The 23,073-nt window shown below is 46.3% G+C and overlaps 1 protein-coding gene across 1 annotated transcript in view; it reads right to left on the reverse strand.

The window, feature by feature from the left end:
• SFXN4 (sideroflexin 4) overlaps positions 1–23,073 on the reverse strand; it is a 92,863-nt gene that overhangs the window by 46,604 nt on the left and 23,186 nt on the right. The window contains exons 2-4 of the mRNA XM_088466457.1: positions 20,953–21,018; positions 20,675–20,737; positions 19,793–19,819 (exon numbers count right to left, since the gene is read on the reverse strand). Of these exons, the coding sequence (XP_088322583.1) occupies positions 19,793–19,819; positions 20,675–20,737; positions 20,953–21,018 (156 nt within the window). The remainder of the gene's footprint in view (positions 1–19,792; positions 19,820–20,674; positions 20,738–20,952; positions 21,019–23,073) is intronic.

The raw sequence follows: 23,073 nt of genomic DNA on the forward strand, positions 1-23,073 counted from the left end.
TACAGCCACCACACATCTACTATACAGCCACCACACATCTACTATACAGCCACCATGCATCTACTATACAGCCACCATGCATCTACTATACAGCCACCATACATCTACTATACAGCCACCATACATCTACTATACAGCCACCATACATCTATACATCTACTATACAGCCACCATACAGCTACTATACATCTATACATCTACTATACAGCCACCATACATCTACTATACAGCCACCATGCATCTACTATACAGCCACCATGCATCTACTATACAGCCAACATGCATCTACTATACAGCCACCATGCATCTACTATACAGCCACCATACAGCCACCATACAGCTACTATACAGCCACCATGCATCTACTATATAGCCACCATACAGCTACTATACAGCCACCATACAGCTACTATACAGCCACCATACAGCTACTATACAGCCACCATACATCTACTATGCAGCCACCATACAGCTACTATACAGCCACCATACAGCTACTATACAGCCACCATACAGCTACTATGCAGCCACCATACAGCTACTATACATCTACTAAACAGCCACCATACATCTACTATACAGCAACCATACAGCCACCATACATCTACTAAGCAGCCACCATACATCTATACAGCCACCATACATCTACTATACAGCTACCATACATCTACTATGCAGCCACCATAAATCTATACAGCCACTATACAGCAACCATAAATCTACTATACCATACAGCTAGAATACAGCTACTATACATGTATGTGCAATATCACAGATGTCAGACCTTATACACTGTCATTATACAGCTACTATACATCTACTATACAGCCACCATACAGCTACTATACAGCCACCATACATCTATACATCTACTATACAGCCACCATACAGCTACTATACCATACAGCTAGTATACAGCTACTATACATGTATGTGCAATATCACAGATGTCAGACCTTATACACCGTCATTATACAGCTACTATACAGCCACCATACATCTACTATACAGCCACCACACATCTACTATACAGCCACCATACAGCTACTATGCAGCCACCATACAGCTAATATACAGCCACCATACAGCTACTAAACAGCCACCATACAGCTACTATGCAGCCACCATACAGCTACTATGCAGCCACCATACAGCTACTATGCAGCCACCGTACAGCTGCTATGCAGCCACCGTACAGCTGCTATGCAGCCACCGTACAGCTGCTATGCAGCCACCGTACAGCTGCTATGCAGCCACCGTACAGCTCCTATGCAGCCACCGTACAGCTCCTATGCAGCCACCATACAGCTCCTATGCAGCCACCATACAGCTACTATACAGCCACCATACATCTATACATCTACTATACAGCCACCATACAGCTACTATACCATACAGCTAGTATACAGCTACTATACATGTATGTGCAATATCACAGATGTCAGACCTTATACACCGTCATTATACAGCTACTATACAGCCACCATACATCTACTATACAGCCACTATACAGCCACCATACATCTACTATACAGCCACCATACATCTACTATACAGCCACCATACATCTATACATCTAATATACAGCCACCATACAGCTACTATACAGCCAACATGCATCTAATATACAGCCACCATGCATCTACTATACAGCCACCATACATCTACTATACAGCCACCATACATCTACTATACAGCCACCATACATCTATACATCTACTATACAGCCACCATACAGCTACTATACCATACAGCTAGTATACAGCTACTATACATGTATGTGCAATATCACAGATGTCAGACCTTATACACCGTCATTATACAGCTACTATACAGCCACCATACATCTACTATACAGCCACCACACATCTACTATACAGCCACCATGCATCTACTATACAGCCACCATGCATCTACTATACAGCCACCATGCATCTACTATACAGCCACCATACATCTACTATACAGCCACCATACATCTATACATCTACTATACAGCCACCATACAGCTACTATACCATACAGCTAGTATACAGCTACTATACATGTATGTGCAATATCACAGATGTCAGACCATATACACCGTCATTATACAGCTAATATACAGCCACCATACATCTACTATACAGCCACCATACATCTACTATACAGCCACCACACATCTACTATGCAGCCACCATACAGCTACTATGCAGCCACCATACAGCTACTATACATCTACCATACAGCCACCATACATCTACTATACAGCCACCATGCATCTACTATACATCTATACAGCCACTATACAGCCACCATGCATCTACTATACAGCCACCACACAGCTACTATACAGCCACCGTACAGCTACTATGCAGCCACCGTACAGCTACTATGCAGCCACCGTACAGCTACTATGCAGCCACCGTACAGCTACTATGCAGCCACCGTACAGCTACTATGCAGCCACCGTACAGCTACTATGCAGCCACCGTACAGCTACTATGCAGCCACCGTACAGCTACTATGCAGCCACCGTACAGCTACTATGCAGCCACCGTACAGCTACTATACAGCCACCATACATCTAATATACAGCCACCATACAGCTACTATACAGCCACCATGCATCTACTATACAGCCACCATGCATCTACTATACAGCCACCATACATTTACTATACAGCCAACATGCATCTACTATACAGCCACCATACATCTATACATCTACTATACAGCCACCATACAGCTACTATACCATACAGCTAGTATACAGCTACTATACATGTATGTGCAATATCACAGATGTCAGACCTTATACACCGTCATTATACAACTACTATACAGCCACCATACATCTACTATACAGCCACCACACATCTACTATACAGCCACCACACATCTACTATACAGCCACCACACATCTATTATACAGCCACCACACAGCTACTATACAGCCACCACACAGCTACTATACAGCCACCGTACAGCTACTATGCAGCCACCGTACAGCTACTATGCAGCCACCGTACAGCTACTATGCAGCCACCGTACAGCTACTATGCAGCCACCATGCATCTACTATACAGCTACTATACAACCACCATGCATCTACTATACAGCCACTATGCATCTACTATACAGCCACCATACATCTACTATACAGCCACCATACAGCTACCATGCATCTACTATACAGCCACCATACATCTACTATACAGCCACCATGCATCTACTATACAGCCACCATACATCTACTATACAGCCACCATACAGCTACTATACAGCCACCATACAGCTACTATGCAGCCACCATACAGCTACTATACAGCCACCATAAATCTACTATGCAGCCACCATACATCTATACATCTATACAGCCACTATACAGCAACCATACATCTACTATGCAGCCACCATAAATCTACTATGCAGCCACCATACATCTATACAGCCACTATACAGCAACCATACATTTACTTTACCATACAGCTAGAATACAGCTACTATACATGTATGTGCAATATCACAGATGTCAGACCTTATACACCGTCATTATACAGCTACTATACAGCCACCACACATCTACTATACAGCCACCACACATCTACTATACAGCCACCACACATCTACTATACAGCCACCACACATCTACTATACAGCCACCACACATCTACTATACAGCCACCATACATCTACCATACAGCCACCATACATCTACTATACAGCCACCATACATCTACCATACAGCCACCATACATCTACTATACAGGCACCATACATCTACTATACAGGCACCATACAGCCACCATACAGCTACCATACAGCCACCATACAGCCACCATACATCTACTATACAGCCACCATACAGCTACTATACAGCCACCATACAGCTACTATACAGCCACCATACAGCTACTATACAGCCAACATACAGCTACTATACAGCAACCATACATCTACTATGCAGCCACCATAAATCTACTATGCAGCCACAATACATCTATACAGCCACTATACACAACCATACATCTACTATACCATACAGCTAGAATACAGCTAACTATACATGTATGTGCAATATCACAGATGTCAGACCTTATACACCGTCATTATACAGCTACTATACAGCCACCACACATCTACTATACAGCCACCACACATCTACTATACAGCCACCACACATCTACTATACAGCCACCACACATCTACTATACCATACATCTACTATACAGGCACCATACATCTACTATACAGGCACCATACAGCTACTATACATCTACTATACAGCTACCATACAGCCACCATACATCTACTATACAGCCACCATACATCTACTATACAGCCACCATACAGCTACTATACAGCCACCATACAGCTACTATACAGCCACCATACAGCTACTATACAGCCACCATACAGCTACTATACAGCCACCATACATCTATACATCTACTATACAGCCACCATACATCTACTATACAGCCACCATACAGCTACTATACAGCCACCATACAGCTACTATGCAGCCACCATACATCTACTATACAGTCACCATACAGCTACTATGCAGCCACCATACAGCTACTATGCAGCCACCATACAGCTACTATGCAGCCAATATAAAGCTACTATGCAGCCACTATACAGCCACCATGCATCTACTACACAGCCACCATACATCTACTATACAGCCAACATGCATCTACTATACAGCCACCATACATCTATACATCTACTATACAGCCACCATACAGCTACTATACAGCCACCATACATCTACTATACAGCCACCATACATCTATACATCTACTATACAGCCACCATACATCTATACATCTATTATACAGCCACCATACATCTACTATACAGCCACCATACATCTACTATACAGCCACCATACATCTACTATACCATACATCTACTATACAGGCACCATACAGCTATTATGCAGCCACCATACAGCTATTATGCAGCCACCATACATCTATACATCTACTATACAGCCACCATACAGCTACTATGCAGCCACCATACAGCTACTATGCAGCCACCATACAGCTACTATACCATACATCTACTATACAGCTACTATACAGCCACCATACAGCTACTATACATCTACTATACAGCCACCATGCATCTACTATACAGCCACCATACAGCTACTATGCAGCCACCATACATCTACTATACAGCCATCATACATCTACTATACCATACATCTACTATACAGCCACCATACATCTACTATACAGCTACCATACATCTACTATACAGCCACCATATAGCTACTATGCAGCCACCATACAGCTACTATGCAGCCACCATACAGCTACTATGCAGCCACCATACAGCTACTATGCAGCCACCATACAGCTACTATACAGCCACTATGCAGCCACCATACATCTATACATCTACTATACAGCCACCATACAGCTACTATGCAGCCACCATACAGCTACTATGCAGCCACCATACATCTACTATACAGCCACCATACAGCCACCATACATCTACTATAAAGCCACCATACAGCTACTATACAGCCACCATACAGCTACTATGCAGCCACCATACATCTACTATACAGTCACCATACAGCTACTATGCAGCCACCATACAGCTACAATACATCTACTATACAGCCACCATACAGCTACTATGCAGCCACCATACAGCTACTATACAGCCACTATGCAGCCACCATACATCTATACATCTACTATACAGCCACCATACAGCTACTATGCAGCCACCATACAGCTACTATGCAGCCACCATACAGCTACTATACAGCCACCATACATCTACTATACAGCCACCATACAGCTACTATAAAGCCACCATACAGCTACTATGCATCTATACATCTACTATACAGCCACCATACATCTATACATCTACTATACAGCCACCATACATCTACTATACATCTACTATACAGCTACTATACCATACATCTACTATGCAGCCACTATACAGCCACCATACATCTACTATGCAGCCACCATACATCTACTATGCAGCCACCATACATCTACTATGCAGCCACCATACATCTACTATGCAGCCACCATACATCTATACAGCCACTATACAGCAACCATGCATCTACTATAAAGCCACCATACATGTACTATATATCCACCATACATCTATACATCTACTATACCATACAGCTAGAATACAGCTACTATACATGTATGTGCAATATCATAGATGTCAGACCTTATACACCGTCATTATACAGCCACAAAACATCTACTAAACAGCCACCATACAGCTACTATACAGCCAGCATACAGCTACTATGCAGACACAGTACAGCTACTATACAGCCACCATACAGCTACTATGCAGCCACCATACATCTATACATCTACTATACAGCCACCATACATCTACTATACAGCCACCATACATCTACTTTACAGCCACCATACATCTACTATACAGCCACCATACAGCTACTACACAGCCACCATACAGCTACTATACATCTATACAGCTACTATACAGCCACCATGCATCTACTATACAGCCACCATACAGCTACTACACAGCCACCATACAGCTACTATACAGCCACCATACAGCTACTATACAGCCACCATGCATCTACTATACAGCCACCATGCATCTACTATACAGCCACCATGCATCTACTATACAGCCACCATGCAGCCACCATGCATCTACTATACAGCCACCATACATCTACTATACAGCCACCATACATCTATACATCTACTATACAGCCACCATGCATCTACTATACAGTCACCATACATCTATACATCTACTATACAGCCACCATGCATCTACTATACAGCCACCATACATCTACTATGCAGCCACCATACAGCTACTATGCAGCCACCATACATCTATACAGCCACTATACAGCAACCATGCATCTACTATAAAGCCACCATGCATCTACTATACAGCCACCATGCATCTACTATACAGCCACCATGCATCTACTATACAGCCACCATGCATCTACTACGCAGCCACCATGCAGCTACTACGCAGCCACCATGCAGCTACTACGCAGCCACCATGCATCTACTACGCAGCCACCATGCATCTACTACACAGCCACCATGCAGCTACTACGCAGCCACCATACAGCTACTATGCAGCCACCATACAGCTACTATGCAGCCACTATACAGCTACTATGCAGCCACCATACATCTATACATCTACTATGCAGCCACCATACAGCAACTATGCAGCCACCATACATCTAGTTTACAGCCACCAAACATCTATACATCTACTATACAGCCACCATGCATCTACTACACAGCCACCATGCATCTACTACACAGCCACCATACAGCTACTATACAGCCACCATACAGCTACTATACAGCCACTAAGCATCTACTATGCAGCCACCATACATCTATACATCTACTATGCAGCCACCATGCATCTACTATACAGCCACCATACATCTACTATACAGCCACCATGCAGCTACTACGCAGCCACCATGCAGCTACTATGCAGCCACCATACAGCTACTATGCAGCCACCATACATCTATACATCTACTATGCAGCCACCATACAGCAACTATGCAGCCACCATACATCTAGTTAACAGCCACCATACATCTATACATCTACTATACAGCCACCATGCATCTACTACACAGCCACCATGCATCTACTACACAGCCACCATGCAGCCACCATGCAGCTACTACACAGCCACCATACAGCTACTATACAGCCACCATACAGCTACTATACAGCCACCATACAGCTACTATAAAGCCACTATGCATCTACTATGCAGCCACCATGCATCTACTACGCAGCCACCATGCATCTACTACGCAGCCACCATGCATCTACTACGCAGCCACCATACAGCTACTATACATCTATACAGCTACTATACAGCCACCATGCATCTACTATACAGCCACCATACAGCTACTATACAGCCACCATACAGCTACTATGCAGCCACCATACATCTACTATACAGCCACCGTACATCTATTATACAGCCACCATACAGCCACCATACATCTACTATACAGCCACCATACAGCTACTATACATCTATACATCTACTATGCAGCCACCATACAGCAACTATGCAGCCACCATACATCTAGTTAACAGCCACCATACATCTATACATCTACTATACAGCCACCATGCATCTACTACACAGCCACCATGCATCTACTACACAGCCACCATGCAGCCACCATGCATCTACTATGCAGTCACCATACAGCTACTATACAGCCACCATACATCTACTATACAGCCACCATACATCTATACATCTACTATACAGCCACCATACAGTCACCATACAGCAACTAAGCAGCCACCATACAGCTACTATACAGCCACCATACAGCTACTATACAGCCACCATACATCTATACAGCCACCATGCAGCCACCATGCATCTACTATGCAGCCACCATGCATCTACTATACACCCACCATGCATCTACTATACAGCCACCATACATCTACTATACAGCCACCATGCATCTACTATACAGCCACCATGCATCTACTATACAGCCACCATGCAGCTACTACACAGCCACCATACAGCTACTATGCAGCCACCATACAGCTACAATGCAGCCACCATACAGCTACAATGCAGCCACCATACATCTATACATCTACTATGCAGCCACCATACAGCAACTATGCAGCCACCATACATCTAGTTTACAGCCACCATACATCTATACATCTACTATACAGCCACCATGCATCTACTACACAGCCACCATGCATCTACTACACAGCCACCATGCAGCCACCATGCAGCCACCATGCAGCTACTACACAGCCACCATACAGCTACTATACAGCCACCATACAGCTACTATAAAGCCACTATGCATCTACTATGCAGCCACCATGCATCTACTATGCAGCCACCACGCATCTACTACGCAGCCACCATGCATCTACTACGCAGCCACCATACAGCTACTATACATCTATACAGCTACTATACAGCCACCATGCATCTACTATACAGCCACCATACAGCTACTATACAGCCACCATACAGCTACTATGCAGCCACCATACAGCTACTATGCAGCCACCATACATCTACTATACAGCCACCATACATCTACTATACAGCCACCATACATCTACTATGCAGCCACCATACAGCTACTATGCAGCCACCATACATCTACTATACAGTCACCATACATCTATACATCTACTATACAGCCACCATGCATCTACTATACAGCCACCATGCATCTACTATACAGCCACCATGCAGCTACTACGCAGCCACCATGCAGCTACTACGCAGCCACCATGCAGCTACTACGCAGCCACCATACAGCTACTACGCAGCCACCATACAGCTACTACGCAGCCACCATACAGCTACTACGCAGCCACCATACAGCTACTATGCAGCCACCATACAGCTACTATGCAGCCACCATACATCTATACATCTACTATACAGCCACCAAACAGCAACTATACAGCCACCATACATCTAGTTTACAGCCACCATACATCTAGTTTACAGCCACCATACATCTACTATACAGCCATCATGCATCTACTACACAGCCACCATGCATCTACTACGCAGCCACCATGCAACTACTACGCAGCCACCATGCAGCTACTACGCAGCCACCATGCAGCTACTACGCAGCCACCATGCAGCTACTACGCAGCCACCATGCAGCTACTACGCAGCCACCATGCAGCTACTACGCAGCCACCATGCAGCTACTATGCAGCCACCATACAGCTACTATGCAGCCACCATACATCTATACATCTACTATACAGCCACCATACAGCAACTATGCAGCCACCATACAGCTACTATACAGCCACCATACATCTATACATCTACTATACAGTCACCATACATCTATACATCTACTATACAGCCACCATACATCTACTATACACCCACCATGCATCTACTATACAGCCACCATGCATCTACTATACAGCGACCATGCATCTACTATACAGCGACCATGCAGCTACTACACAGCCACCATACAGCTACTATGCAGCCACCATACAGCTACTATGCAGCCACCATACATCTATACATCTACTATGCAGCCACCATACAGCAACTATGCAGCCACCATACATCTAGTTTACAGCCACCATACATCTATACATCTACTATACAGCCACCATGCATCTACTACACAGCCACCATGCATCTATTACACAGCCACCATGCAGCCACCATGCAGCTACTACACAGCCACCATACAGCTACTATACAGCCACCATACAGCCACCATACAGCCACTATGCAGCCACCATGCATCTACTATGCAGCCACCACGCATCTACTACGCAGCCACCATACAGCTACCATACAGCCACCATACAGCCACCATACAGCTACTATGCAGCCACCATACAGCTACTATGCAGCCACCATACAGCTACTATGCAGCCACCATAGATCTACTATACAGCCACCATACATCTACTATACAGCCACCATACATCTACTATACAGCCACCATACATCTACTATACAGCCACCATACATCTACTATACAGCCACCATACAGCTACTATACATCTATACATCTACTATGCTGCCACCATACAGCTACTATGCAGCCACCATACATCTACTATACAGTCACCATACATCTATACATCTACTATACAGCCACCATGCAGCTACTATACAGCCACCATGCAGCTACTATGCAGCCACCATGCAGCTACTATGCAGCCACCATGCAGCTACTATGCAGCCACCATGCAGCTACTATGCAGCCACCATGCAGCTACTATGCAGCCACCATGCAGCTACTATGCAGCCACCATGCAGCTACTATGCAGCCACCATGCAGCTACTATGCAGCCACCATGCAGCTACTATGCAGCCACCATGCAGCTACTATGCAGCCACCATGCAGCTACTACACAGCCACCATACAGCTACTATGCAGCCACCATACAGCTACTATGCAGCCACCATACATCTATACATCTACTATACAGCCACCAAACAGCAACTATACAGCCACCATACATCTAGTTTACAGCCACCATACATCTAGTTTACAGCCACCATAAATCTAGTTTACAGCCACCATACATCTATACATCTACTATACAGCCATCATGCATCTACTACACAGCCACCATGCATCTACTACGCAGCCACCATGCAGCTACTACGCAGCCACCATGCAGCTACTACGCAGCCACCATGCAGCTACTACGCAGCCACCATGCAGCTACTACGCAGCCACCATGCAGCTACTACGCAGCCACCATGCAGCTACTACGCAGCCACCATGCAGCTACTACGCAGCCACCATGCAGCTACTACGCAGCCACCATGCAGCTACTACGCAGCCACCATGCAGCTACTACGCAGCCACCATGCAGCTACTGTGCAGCCACCATGCAGCTACTGTGCAGCCACCATACAGCTACTGTGCAGCCACCATGCAGCTACTGTGCAGCCACCATACATCTATACATCTACTATACAGCCACCATACAGCAACTGTGCAGCCACCATACAGCTACTATACAGCCACCATACATCTATACATCTACTATACAGCCACCATGCATCTACTACACAGCCACCATGCATCTACTACACAGCCACGATACAGCTACTACACAGCCACCATACAGCTACTATACAGCCACCATACAGCTACTACACAGCCACCATGCATCTACAACACAGCCACCATGCATCAACTACACAGCCACCATGCATCTACTACACAGCCACCATGCATCTACTACACAGCCACCATGCATCTACTACGCAGCCACCATGCAGCTATTACGCAGCCACCATGCAGCTACTACGCAGCCACCATGCAGCTACTACGCAGCCACCATGCAGCTACTACGCAGCCACCATGCAGCTACTATGCAGCCACCATGCAGCTACTACGCAGCCACCATGCAATTACAACACAGCCACCATGCATCAACTACACAGCCACCATGCATCAACTACACAGCCACCATGCATCTACTACGCAGCCACCATGCAGCTATTACGCAGCCACCATGCAGCTATTACGCAGCCACCATGCAGCTACTACGCAGCCACCATGCAGCTACTACGCAGCCACCATGCAGCTACTATGCAGCCACCATGCAGCTACTACGCAGCCACCATGCAGCTACCATGCAGCCACTATGCAGCCACCATACATCTATACATCTACTATACAGCCACCATGCATCTACTACACAGCCACCATGCATCTACTACACAGCCACGATACAGCTACTATACAGCCACCATACAGCTACTATACAGCCACCATACAGCTACTACACAGCCACCATGCATCTACAACACAGCCACCATGCATCTACTACACAGCCACCATGCAGCTACTATACAGCTACTATGCAGCCACCATACATCTATACATCTACTATACAGCCACCATACAGCAACTATGCAGCCACCATACAGCCACCATACATCTATACATCTACTATACAGCCACCATGCATCTACTACACAGCCACCATGCATCTACTACACAGCCACGATACAGCTACTATACAGCCACCATGCAGCTACTATGCAGCCACCATGCAGCTACTATGCAGCCACCATGCAGCTACTATGCAGCCACCATGCAGCTACTACACAGCCACCATACAGCTACTATGCAGCCACCATACAGCTACTATGCAGCCACCATACATCTATACATCTACTATACAGCCACCAAACAGCAACTATACAGCCACCATACAGCTACTATACAGCCACCATACAGCTACAATGCAGCCACCATACAGCTACAATGCAGCCACCATACAGCTACAATGCAGCCACCATACATCTATACATCTACTATGCAGCCACCATACAGCAACTATGCAGCCACCATACATCTAGTTTACAGCCACCATACATCTATACATCTACTATACAGCCACCATGCATCTACTACACAGCCACCATGCATCTACTACACAGCCACCATGCAGCCACCATGCAGCCACCATGCAGCTACTACACAGCCACCATACAGCTACTATACAGCCACCATACAGCTACTATAAAGCCACTATGCATCTACTATGCAGCCACCATGCATCTACTATGCAGCCACCACGCATCTACTACGCAGCCACCATGCATCTACTACGCAGCCACCATACAGCTACTATACATCTATACAGCTACTATACAGCCACCATGCATCTACTATACAGCCACCATACAGCTACTATACAGCCACCATACAGCTACTATGCAGCCACCATACATCTACTATACAGCCACCATACATCTACTATACAGCCACCATACAGCTACTATACATCTACTATGCAGCCACCATACAGCTACTATGCAGCCACCATACATCTACTATACAGTCACCATACATCTATACATCTACTATACAGCCACCATGCATCTACTATACAGCCACCATGCATCTACTATACAGCCACCATGCAGCTACTACGCAGCCACCATGCAGCTACTACGCAGCCACCATGCAGCTACTACGCAGCCACCATGCAGCTACTACGCAGCCACCATACAGCTACTACGCAGCCACCATACAGCTACTACGCAGCCACCATACAGCTACTACGCAGCCACCATACAGCTACTACGCAGCCACTATACAGCTACTATGCAGCCACCATACAGCTACTATGCAGCCACCATACATCTATACATCTACTATACAGCCACCAAACAGCAACTATACAGCCACCATACATCTAGTTTACAGCCACCATACATCTAGTTTACAGCCACCATACATCTACTATACAGCCATCATGCATCTACTACACAGCCACCATGCATCTACTACGCAGCCACCATGCAACTACTACGCAGCCACCATGCAGCTACTACGCAGCCACCATGCAGCTACTACGCAGCCACCATGCAGCTACTACGCAGCCACCATGCAGCTACTACGCAGCCACCATGCAGCTACTACGCAGCCACCATGCAGCCACCATACAGCTACTATGCAGCCACCATACATCTATACATCTACTATACAGCCACCATACAGCAACTATGCAGCCACCATACAGCTACTATACAGCCACCATACATCTATACATCTACTATACAGTCACCATACATCTATACATCTACTATACAGCCACCATACATCTACTATACACCCACCATGCATCTACTATACAGCCACCATGCATCTACTATACAGCGACCATGCAGCTACTACACAGCCACCATACAGCTACTATGCAGCCACCATACAGCTACTATGCAGCCACCATACATCTATACATCTACTATGCAGCCACCATACAGCAACTATGCAGCCACCATACATCTAGTTTACAGCCACCATACATCTATACATCTACTATACAGCCACCATGCATCTACTACACAGCCACCATGCATCTATTACACAGCCACCATGCAGCCACCATGCAGCTACTACACAGCCACCATACAGCTACTATACAGCCACCATACAGCCACCATACAGCCACTATGCAGCCACCATGCATCTACTATGCAGCCACCACGCATCTACTACGCAGCCACCATGCATCTACTACGCAGCCACCATGCATCTACTACGCAGCCACCATGCATCTACTACGCAGCCACCATACAGCTACTATACATCTATACAGCTACTATACAGCCACCATGCATCTACTATACAGCCACCATACAGCTACTATACAGCCACCATACAGCTACTATGCAGCCACCATACAGCTACTATGCAGCCACCATACAGCTACTATGCAGCCACCATACATCTACTATACAGCCACCATACATCTACTATACAGCCACCATACAGCTACTATACATCTATACATCTACTATGCTGCCACCATACAGCTACTATGCAGCCACCATACATCTACTATACAGTCACCATACATCTATACATCTACTATACAGCCACCATGCATCTACTATACAGCCACCATGCATCTACTATACAGCCACCATGCAGCTACTATACAGCCACCATGCAGCTACTATACAGCCACCATGCAGCTACTATACAGCCACCATGCAGCTACTATGCAGCCACCATGCAGCTACTATGCAGCCACCATGCAGCTACTATGCAGCCACCATGCAGCTACTATGCAGCCACCATGCAGCTACTATGCAGCCACCATGCAGCTACTATGCAGCCACCATGCAGCTACTACGCAGCCACCATACAGCTACTATGCAGCCACCATACAGCTACTATGCAGCCACCATACATCTATACATCTACTATACAGCCACCAAACAGCAACTATACAGCCACCATACATCTAGTTTACAGCCACCATACATCTAGTTTACAGCCACCATAAATCTAGTTTACAGCCACCATACATCTATACATCTACTATACAGCCATCATGCATCTACTACACAGCCACCATGCATCTACTACGCAGCCACCATGCAGCTACTACGCAGCCACCATGCAGCTACTACGCAGCCACCATGCAGCTACTACGCAGCCACCATGCAGCTACTACGCAGCCACCATGCAGCTACTACGCAGCCACCATGCAGCTACTACGCAGCCACCATGCAGCTACTACGCAGCCACCATGCAGCTACTATGCAGCCACCATACAGCTACTGTGCAGCCACCATACATCTATACATCTACTATACAGCCACCATACAGCAACTGTGCAGCCACCATACAGCTACTATACAGCCACCATACATCTATACATCTACTATACAGCCACCATGCATCTACTACACAGCCACCATGCATCTACTACACAGCCACGATACAGCTACTACACAGCCACCATACAGCTACTATACAGCCACCATACAGCTACTACACAGCCACCATGCATCTACAACACAGCCACCATGCATCTACAACACAGCCACCATGCATCTACTACACAGCCACCATGCATCTACTACGCAGCCACCATGCAGCTATTACGCAGCCACATGCAGCTACTACGCAGCCACCATGCAGCTACTATGCAGCCACCATGCAGCTACTACGCAGCCACCATGCAGCTACCATGCAGCTACTATGCAGCCACCATACATCTATACATCTACTATACAGCCACCATGCATCTACTACACAGCCACGATACAGCTACTATACAGCCACCATACAGCTACTATACAGCCACCATACAGCTACTACACAGCCACCATGCATCTACAACACAGCCACCATGCATCTACTACACAGCCACCATGCAGCTACTATACAGCTACTATGCAGCCACCATACATCTATACATCTACTATACAGCCACCATACAGCAACTATGCAGCCACCATACAGCTACTATACAGCCACCATACATCTATACATCTACTACACAGCCACCATGCATCTACTACACAGCCACGATACAGCTACTATACAGCCACCATACAGCTACTATACAGCCACCATACAGCTACTACACAGCCACCATACAGCTACTACACAGCCACCATACAGCTACTACACAGCCACCATGCATCTACTACACAGCCACCATGCAGCTACTATACAGCTACTATACAGCTACTATGCAGCCACCATACATCTATACATCTACTATACAGCCACCATACAGCAACTATGCAGCCACCATACAGCTACTATACAGCCACCATACATCTATACATCTACTATACAGCCACCATGCATCTACTACACAGCCACCATGCATCTACTACACAGCCACGATACAGCTACTATACAGCCACCATACAGCTACTATACAGCCACCATACAGCTACTATACAGCCACCATACAGCTACTACACAGCCACCATGCAGCTACTACACAGCCACCATGCATCAACTACACAGCCACCATGCATCTACTACACAGCCACCATGCAGCTACTATACAGCTACTATACAGCCACCATACAGCTACTATACAGCCAACCTTACAGCTACTATGCATCTATACATCTACTACACAGCCACCATGCATCTACTACACAGCCACCATGCATCTACTACACAGCCACCATGCAGCTACTATACAGCTACTATACAGCCACCATACAGCTACTATACAGCCAACCTTACAGCTACTATACAGCCAACCTTACAGCTACTATGCATCTATACATCTACTACACAGCCACCATGCATCTACTACACAGCCACCATGCATCTACTACACAGCCACCATGCAGCTACTATACAGCTACTATACAGCCACCATACAGCCAACCTTACAGCTACTATGCATCTATACATCTACTATACAGTCACCATACATCTATACATCTACTATACAGCCACCATACATCTACTATACAGCTACTACGCAGCCACCATACATCTACTATGCAGCCACCATACATCTATACATCTACTATACAGCCACCATGCAGCTACTATACAGCCACCATACAGCTACTATATATCCACCATACATCTATACATCTACTATACCATACAGCTACTATACATGTATGTGCAATATCACAGATGTCAGACCTTATACACCGTCATTATACAGCTACTATACATCTACTATGCAGCCACCACACATCTACTATACCATACATCTACTATACATCTATACATCTACTATGCAGCCACCATACAGCTACTATACAGCCACCATACAGCTACTATGCAGCCACCATACATCTACTATACATCTATACATCTACTATACAGCCACCATACAGCTACTATGCAGCCACCATACATCTACTATACAGCCACCATACAGCTACTATGCAGCCACCATACAGCTACTATACAGTCACTACCCAACCACCATGCATCTACTACACAGCCACCATGCATCTACTACACAGCCACCATGCATCTACTACACAGCCACCATGCATCTACTACACAGCCACCATGCATCTATTATGCAGCCACTATACATCTACTATGCAGCCACCATACATCTACCATGCATCTATACATCTACTATACAGCCACCATACATCTATACATCTACTATACAGCCACCATACAGCTACTATACAGCCACCATGCATCTACTATACAGCCACCATGCAGCTACTATACAGCCACCATGCATCTACTATACAGCCACCATACATCTACTATACATATACTATACAACCACCATACATCTACCAAACAGCCACTATACATGTATGTGCAATATCACGGATGTCAGACCTTATATACTGTCATTATACAGCCAATATACAGCTACCGTACAGCCACATTACTGGACAGCTACTATACTGTACTACCATATACAGTAGCTACTGTACTGGACACAGCTACCATACAGCTACTATAATGGACAGCTACAAGACCGCTACTTTACTGGACAGCTACCATACAGCCACTATACTGTATAGCTACTGTATAGCTACCATACAGCCACTCTACTGGACAGCTACCATACAGCCACTCTACTGGACAGCTACCATACAGCCACTCTACTGGACAGCTACCATACAGCCACTCTACTGGACAGCTACCATACAGCCACTCTACTGGATAGCTACCATACAGCCACTATACTGGATACCTACCATACAGCCACTATACTGGACAACTACCAAAAAGCTATTGTAAAGCCACTATACTGGACAGCTACTATACAGCTACCATATAGCTAATGGACAGCTATCATACAGACACTATACTGTACTGCTACCATACAGCCACTATACATCTACTATACAGCCACCATACAGCTACTATACAGCCACCATACAGCTACTATACAGCCACCATACTGGACAGCTACTATACCGTACTACTACCATACAGCCACCATACAGGACAACTACCATACAGCCACCATACAGGACAACTACCATACAGCCACCATACAGGACAACTACCATACAGCCACCATACAGGACAACTACCATACAGCCACCATACAGGACAACTACCATACAGCCTCCATACTGGACAGCCTCCATACTGGACAGCCTCCATACTGGACAGCCTCCATACTGGACAGCTACCAGACAACCACCATACTGGACAGCTACCAGACAGCCACCATACTGGACAGCTACCAGACAGCCACCATACTGGACAGCTACCAGACAGCCACCATACAGGACAGCTACCATACAGCCACCATACTGGATAGCCACCATACAGCTACAGCTCGTATCTGCACATTTTACATTCTGCTGAATTGTGCCAGGGAATGTATGGAGAAACGTCCTGAGTGCTCTCTGTAATATGGTAGCAGAACAGATATACAGTATAACATAGTATGAGGTGGGGTTCCCTCTCTTCCACCATTCGCTGCATACTCCCCCATGGGGTCGGGAGGGAACTCCGCCTAATACTAGACTGTACATTTTGGGAGAAAGAGAGAGAGAGAGAGAGAGAGAGAGAGGGGGAGAGGGGGAGAGGGGGAGAGAGGGAGAGAGGGAGAGAGGGAGAGAGGGAGAGAGGGGGAGAGGGGGAGAGGGGGAGAGGGGGAGAGGGGGAGAGGGGGAGAGGGGGAGAGGGGGAGAGGGGGAGAGGGGGAGAGGGGAAGAGGGGAAGAGGGGGAAAGGGGGAAAGGGGGAGAGGGGAAGAGGGGGAAAGGGGGAGAGAGAGAGGGGGAGAGAGAGAGAGGGGGAGAGAGAGAGAGAGGGGGAGAGAGAGAGAGGGGGAGAGGGAGAGAGGGGGAGAGGGAGAGAGGGAGAGAGGGAGAGAGGGAGAGAGGGAGAGAGGGGGAGAGGGGGAGAGGGGGAGAGGGGGAGAGGGGGAGAGGGGGAGAGGGGAAGAGGGGAAGAGGGGGAAAGGGGGAGAGGGGGAGAGGGAGACCCATGATCCCAGACTGCCACTCACCTCACACATCTTCAAGGCCTCATCCGCCTGTGGGACAAACACAAAGCACAGATTATTGCTACACCGCCCTAAAGGTGACCAGAAGCAGATTATTCTCCAGCTACTAATGTGTGTCCTTTTTATTATCTATATACTAATCACTTACTATTCTGTATGTATGGACAACGCTCTTCATGCTGGGTGCAATTCTCAGTATCTGTTCCCTTATTCTGTATATATAGGCAGATGCACAGTGCCACTTCTCCTGTTCTGTATGCTGGGTGTAATTCTCAGTATCTGTTCCCTTATTCTGTATGTATATGAGCAGCACAGTGCCACTTCTCCTGTTCTGTATGCTGGGTGTAATTCTCAGTATCTGTTCCCTTATTCTGTATGTATATGAGCAGCACAGTGTCACTTCTCCTGTTCTGTATGCTGGGTGTAATTCTCAGTATCTGTTCCCTTATTCTGTATGTATATGAGCAGCACAGTGCCACTTCTGTTCTCTATGCTGGGTGTACCATATACTGTACATGTATAGTAAAATAGAATGAAGTAACCATATAATGTTTTGATGCCTCACAAAACTGAGGTCACGGGTTTGATTCCCTATCTGTGTGGAGTTTGTATGTTCTTCCTGTCTGGGTTTCCCCTGGGTGGTCTTGTTTCCTTCCACAATCCAAAACCATAGTTGTGATGGGGAATATAGAGTGCGAGCTCCTCTGGGCAGCGGAATATGGGTGCGCTATAAGAATAAATAAATGCTGCACAGTGCATTATCTTTTGGCCACACATAGGGGGCATATCTGTTGTCTGGATTGCATGCTGGGCTATGGAACACCGGACACCTGATGGCACCACGGTATGACATACGCCCCAGTGACGCTGGGAATGAGGGTGTACCTTTCCGTCGTCTTCGCCATCTTTCAGCGATTCCACGAGAGCTTTGCATTTCTGTATCTCGGCCTGAGAGAGAACATGGCAACAATGTAACATGATCTACGGCGCACACCGCGGCCAATTCTACCGATTACCCCGAGGCCCAACAACTCTTCCACGATAGAGCTGGCCGCTATCCAGTGTAACCCCCCTGTAATGTCCTCTCTACACCAGGGGTGACCGACTGCGTCATTCCTTACCACCCCCCATAGCCCAAATACAAGCGCTCAGCAAGCACTTACCTTAGATGCCAGTAACCTGCTCAGGTCCAATAATTCATGCCAGCGGGTACAGCGCTCTGTAAAAGACTGAGCAGCAAAGCAATCCATCAGTGGATAATGTGTAACATGGCAGGCTACCGTACACAGGGCATCCTGGGCTAATGTGTTACACGAACCATACACAGGGCACCCCGGGCTAATGTGTTACGCTAACCATACACAGGGCACCCGGGGCTAATGTGTTACGCTAACCATACACAGGGCACCCGGGGCTAATGTGTTACGCTAACCATACACAGGGCACCCGGGGCTAATGTGTTACGCTAATCATACACAGGGCACCCGGGGCTAATGTGTTACGCTAACCATACACAGGGCACCCGGGGCTAATGTGTTACGCTAACCATACACAGGGCACCCGGGGCTAATGTGTTACGCTAACCATACACAGGGCACCCGGGGCTAATGTGTTACGCTAACCATACACAGGGCACCCGGGGCTAATGTGTTACGCTAACCATACACAGGGCACCCGGGGCTAATGTGTTACGCTAACCATACACAGGGCACCCGGGGCTAATGTGTTACGCTAACCATACACAGGGCACCCGAGGCTAATGTGTTACACTAACCATACATAGGGCACCCGGGATAATGTGTTACACGAACCATACACAGGGCACCCGGGGCTAATGTGTTACGCGAACCATACACAGGGCACCCGGGGCTAATGTGTTACGCTAACCATACACAGGGCACCCGGGGCTAATGTGTTACGCTAACCATACACAGGGCACCCGGGGCTAATGTGTTACGCTAACCATACACAGGGCACCCGGGGCTAATGTGTTACGCTAACCATACACAGGGCACCCGGGGCTAATGTGTTACACTAACCATACACAGGGCACCCGGGATAATGTGTTACACGAACCATACACAGGGAACCCAGGATAATGTGTTACATGTTTTTTATAACAGCTTTACATAGGAGAGTTTAGATCCAGGGTGACCCGGTTTGGTTTCGGCTGATGGGGTAACCCCTATTCATACTCTAATGTACAAAATATAAAATATATTAAAATACAAAATGTGTAAATAACAAACTGAATAATTAAAAAATCAACAATTAATGTAGCAATGAAGCTACTTCAATGATCAGTCCTAGATGTCGACACAAAGGATGAATCTCCCTTTCGTTTCGCAGAGAGTAGATTATTTGAGTCCTTTGTTGGTCTTTAAATGATTTTGTAGAGATCATAATTCCTGTTTTCAGGGTTAGCAATGATTCCTTGTAATGTTGCTGAAAAATACCCTTCCACCAAAAATACACCCAAACAGGCCAAAATGCCACTATTATTATTATATGAATAAAACACTTCAGTCTCAATAAAAAAAGAACAATATTTATTCAATAAAATCAGTTAATCTGATGAGCTTACATCAAACACTAGTCAAAATACGAGGGTCTCCATCGTGTTTGTGTATATATATATGTATGTATGTATGTATGTATGTATGTATACACACATACATATATATACACATACATATATACATACATACATCTCTGTCATGCCCCTGGTAATCTTGCTAATTTTGTTTTTGTGTTTGTGAAACCTTATAAATGAACGCAATTTAAAAAAAAAAAAAAGTATAACACTGTTAAATACAGTATTAAATATACATTTACAGTACATGGCGCCTAACGCCGGTAAAACATTTGAAATTGGCGTTCTGCGCCTATAGGTCCATTTACAGATGGTGCCATGGCATGAGGATTAACCCCTTCAATGCCACAGCCACCATTTTACACACGTGTGCCGGGTCCATGGCCACACCTCCCCCCTATCCATGCGGGACACCAGTGGGGCATGTCCCAACAATTTGGCTCATGGTGCCCCAGTTGCGAGGAGGAAATGGAGCTTTCTGCGTTGCTTGGGGACGAGGGCATAGCAAGGGTAACAGGCATATTGGGTAGATGGGATGATCTAGCCGCTATATATTTCCTCTGGGCTGGCTGATGCTCGGGTTGGCGGTGGTCTAGCCACTGTAGTTTTTTCCTCTGGGCTGTGTTGGGATCGATGATGACTGTAGTCTGGCCGCTTGACTCCGGGTAATGTCATTAGCAAAAGCAGTAAC

The sequence above is a fragment of the Taudactylus pleione genome, unplaced genomic scaffold, assembly GCF_031769625.1.
Source record: "Taudactylus pleione unplaced genomic scaffold, aTauple2 ptg003137l, whole genome shotgun sequence".
Taxonomy (NCBI): Eukaryota; Metazoa; Chordata; class Amphibia; order Anura; family Myobatrachidae; genus Taudactylus; species Taudactylus pleione.